This window comes from Microtus ochrogaster, chromosome 2 (genome assembly GCF_000317375.1).
Source record: "Microtus ochrogaster isolate Prairie Vole_2 chromosome 2, MicOch1.0, whole genome shotgun sequence".
Taxonomy (NCBI): Eukaryota; Metazoa; Chordata; class Mammalia; order Rodentia; family Cricetidae; genus Microtus; species Microtus ochrogaster.
In genome coordinates, this window is record NC_022010.1 from 14,997,964 (window position 1) to 14,999,812 (window position 1,849).

The following is a 1,849-nucleotide window of genomic DNA, read 5'->3' on the forward strand; positions in this document are numbered from 1 at the left end:
AGACAGGATTTCTCTGTGGTTTTGGAGCCTGTCCTGGAACTAGCTCTTGTAGACCAGGCTGGTCTCGAACTCACAGAGATCCGCCTGCCTCTGCCTGTAAATGCTTCCATTACTGCTAGTGTCAAGCTCCCAATGGGACACTGTTGAACTTGACATTGATCTACTACCAACAGGTCCATTGCTCATCGATATGAGCCATGTGGCAGCTCCCCTGTCCCCTGTGGACCCTTGTAGAATGTCCTCTTACATTGTGTCATGAACAATCTTTGTGACCAACAGCATATTGCAGAATTGGTTGGGTATCACTTCCACAGACTGTGGCTTCCATCTCAGTTACCCTTGCTCATCCACTATGCAGACGATTTGCTCTGGTGATGCAGCCACCATGTCCTAAGGATACTCCCACAGTCCTTGGGTGAGATGACCATGGTGCTGCCTCAGTCACATGGGTAAGGCTGGGAAAGGACTCAGCCCTAAGCAAACCTAGAGCCAACAGAAGCTCTCACTGACAGCTCTAGAAAGACCATGAACCAGAACCACCCAGCAGAGACACAGATTCCTGATCCACAGATGTGAAAGGGATAAAGCTCTTGTAATTTCAAGGCTCCCTAGGTTTGGGATCTTTTGTTCCACGGCCTAGATAACTGATGCATACCGCCAGGCGTTTGTGATGCTTACGTCGTATAGTTGTGGCCAGGGAAGTCAATATTGTTCTTGATGAGTACAGTGAAGTTTTCAGCACTTCCCAAGAGTGCAGGCCTGAGAGAGAAGAACAAAGAGTCCATTGGACCAGAGGGTATGGTTTTGTGCTTTTGAGTGAAGAGAAATGAATACAGCAAAATTCTCTGTGAAACCTGTAGCTTCCCCCAGAAGCCTTCACCCTCCTTGAGACCCCCATGGCAATTACGGTGTCACGTCCAACATTGACACAATTGCATGTCCGCTGTTGTGCGGTGACATGTTACCATCTGACAAGATACGTGCCACTAGCTGATTACCTTGTCGTAAATGCTACCACCGTGGCTGGTGTCAAGCCCCCATCCACCAGTAAACTTGAAACCAAGACCAAATGAGCATGACTGGCCTTTAGTCAGTGCCAGTCGGCTCTTGAGCAGCCATGTTTGAGGCTTCCTGGATCGGCCTGAAGTCCCTGCAAGGCTGAATGGCAATTTATTTAGGCATGCCCAGCCTTTATCACAGGACCACACACAGAGTTATCGATATCATTCATTCATTCATTCATTCATTCATTCACCAGAGGTGCTGGGTAGCCCTTAGTTCTACACTGAATTAGAGGAACCAAAATTCCAGGCCACAGGAAGGCCACCCACCCACCAGCCTGCCAGCCACTCATTAGCAAATAATTATGGCACTGGACAGGGAGCAGGGCCCTGGGATACAGTGATGAACAAGACCACCAGCAATTGGTAATCAATGAAAGATGGAGACAGGCTGAAGGTTAAAAAACAAAAACAAATGCCAAGTGGTGGTGGCACACGCCTTCAAACTCAGCACTCAGGAGGCAGAGGCAGGTGGATCTCTGTGAGTTCGAGGTCAGCTTGGTCGACTTAGAGAGTTTGAGGCTAGCCAAAGCTACAAAGTGAAACCCTGTCTACAGAGCAAGTTCCAGGACAATCTGGGCTACACAGAGAACCCTGTTTTGAGAAACAAAACAAACAAACAAAAAGAGATATTTTAAACTTCATGCTTTGGGTAGACAGTGCTTCTGTTAGAAGACATGAGTTATTAAATAAAAATTTTTTTTTGTTTGTTTGTTTTTCGAGACAGGGTTTCTCTGTGGCTTTGGAGCCTGTCCTGGAACTAGCTCTGTAGACCAGGCTGGTCTCGA

At 47.5% G+C, this 1,849-nt stretch overlaps 1 protein-coding gene across 1 annotated transcript in view; it reads right to left on the minus strand.

Moving 5' to 3' along the window:
* The window catches only part of P2rx7 (purinergic receptor P2X 7), a 39,521-nt gene that overhangs the window by 18,090 nt on the left and 19,582 nt on the right, over positions 1–1,849 (minus strand). The window contains exons 6-7 of the mRNA XM_005344512.2: positions 679–759; positions 511–514 (exon numbers count right to left, since the gene is read on the minus strand). Coding sequence (XP_005344569.1) covers positions 511–514; positions 679–759 — 85 coding nt within the window. The remainder of the gene's footprint in view (positions 1–510; positions 515–678; positions 760–1,849) is intronic.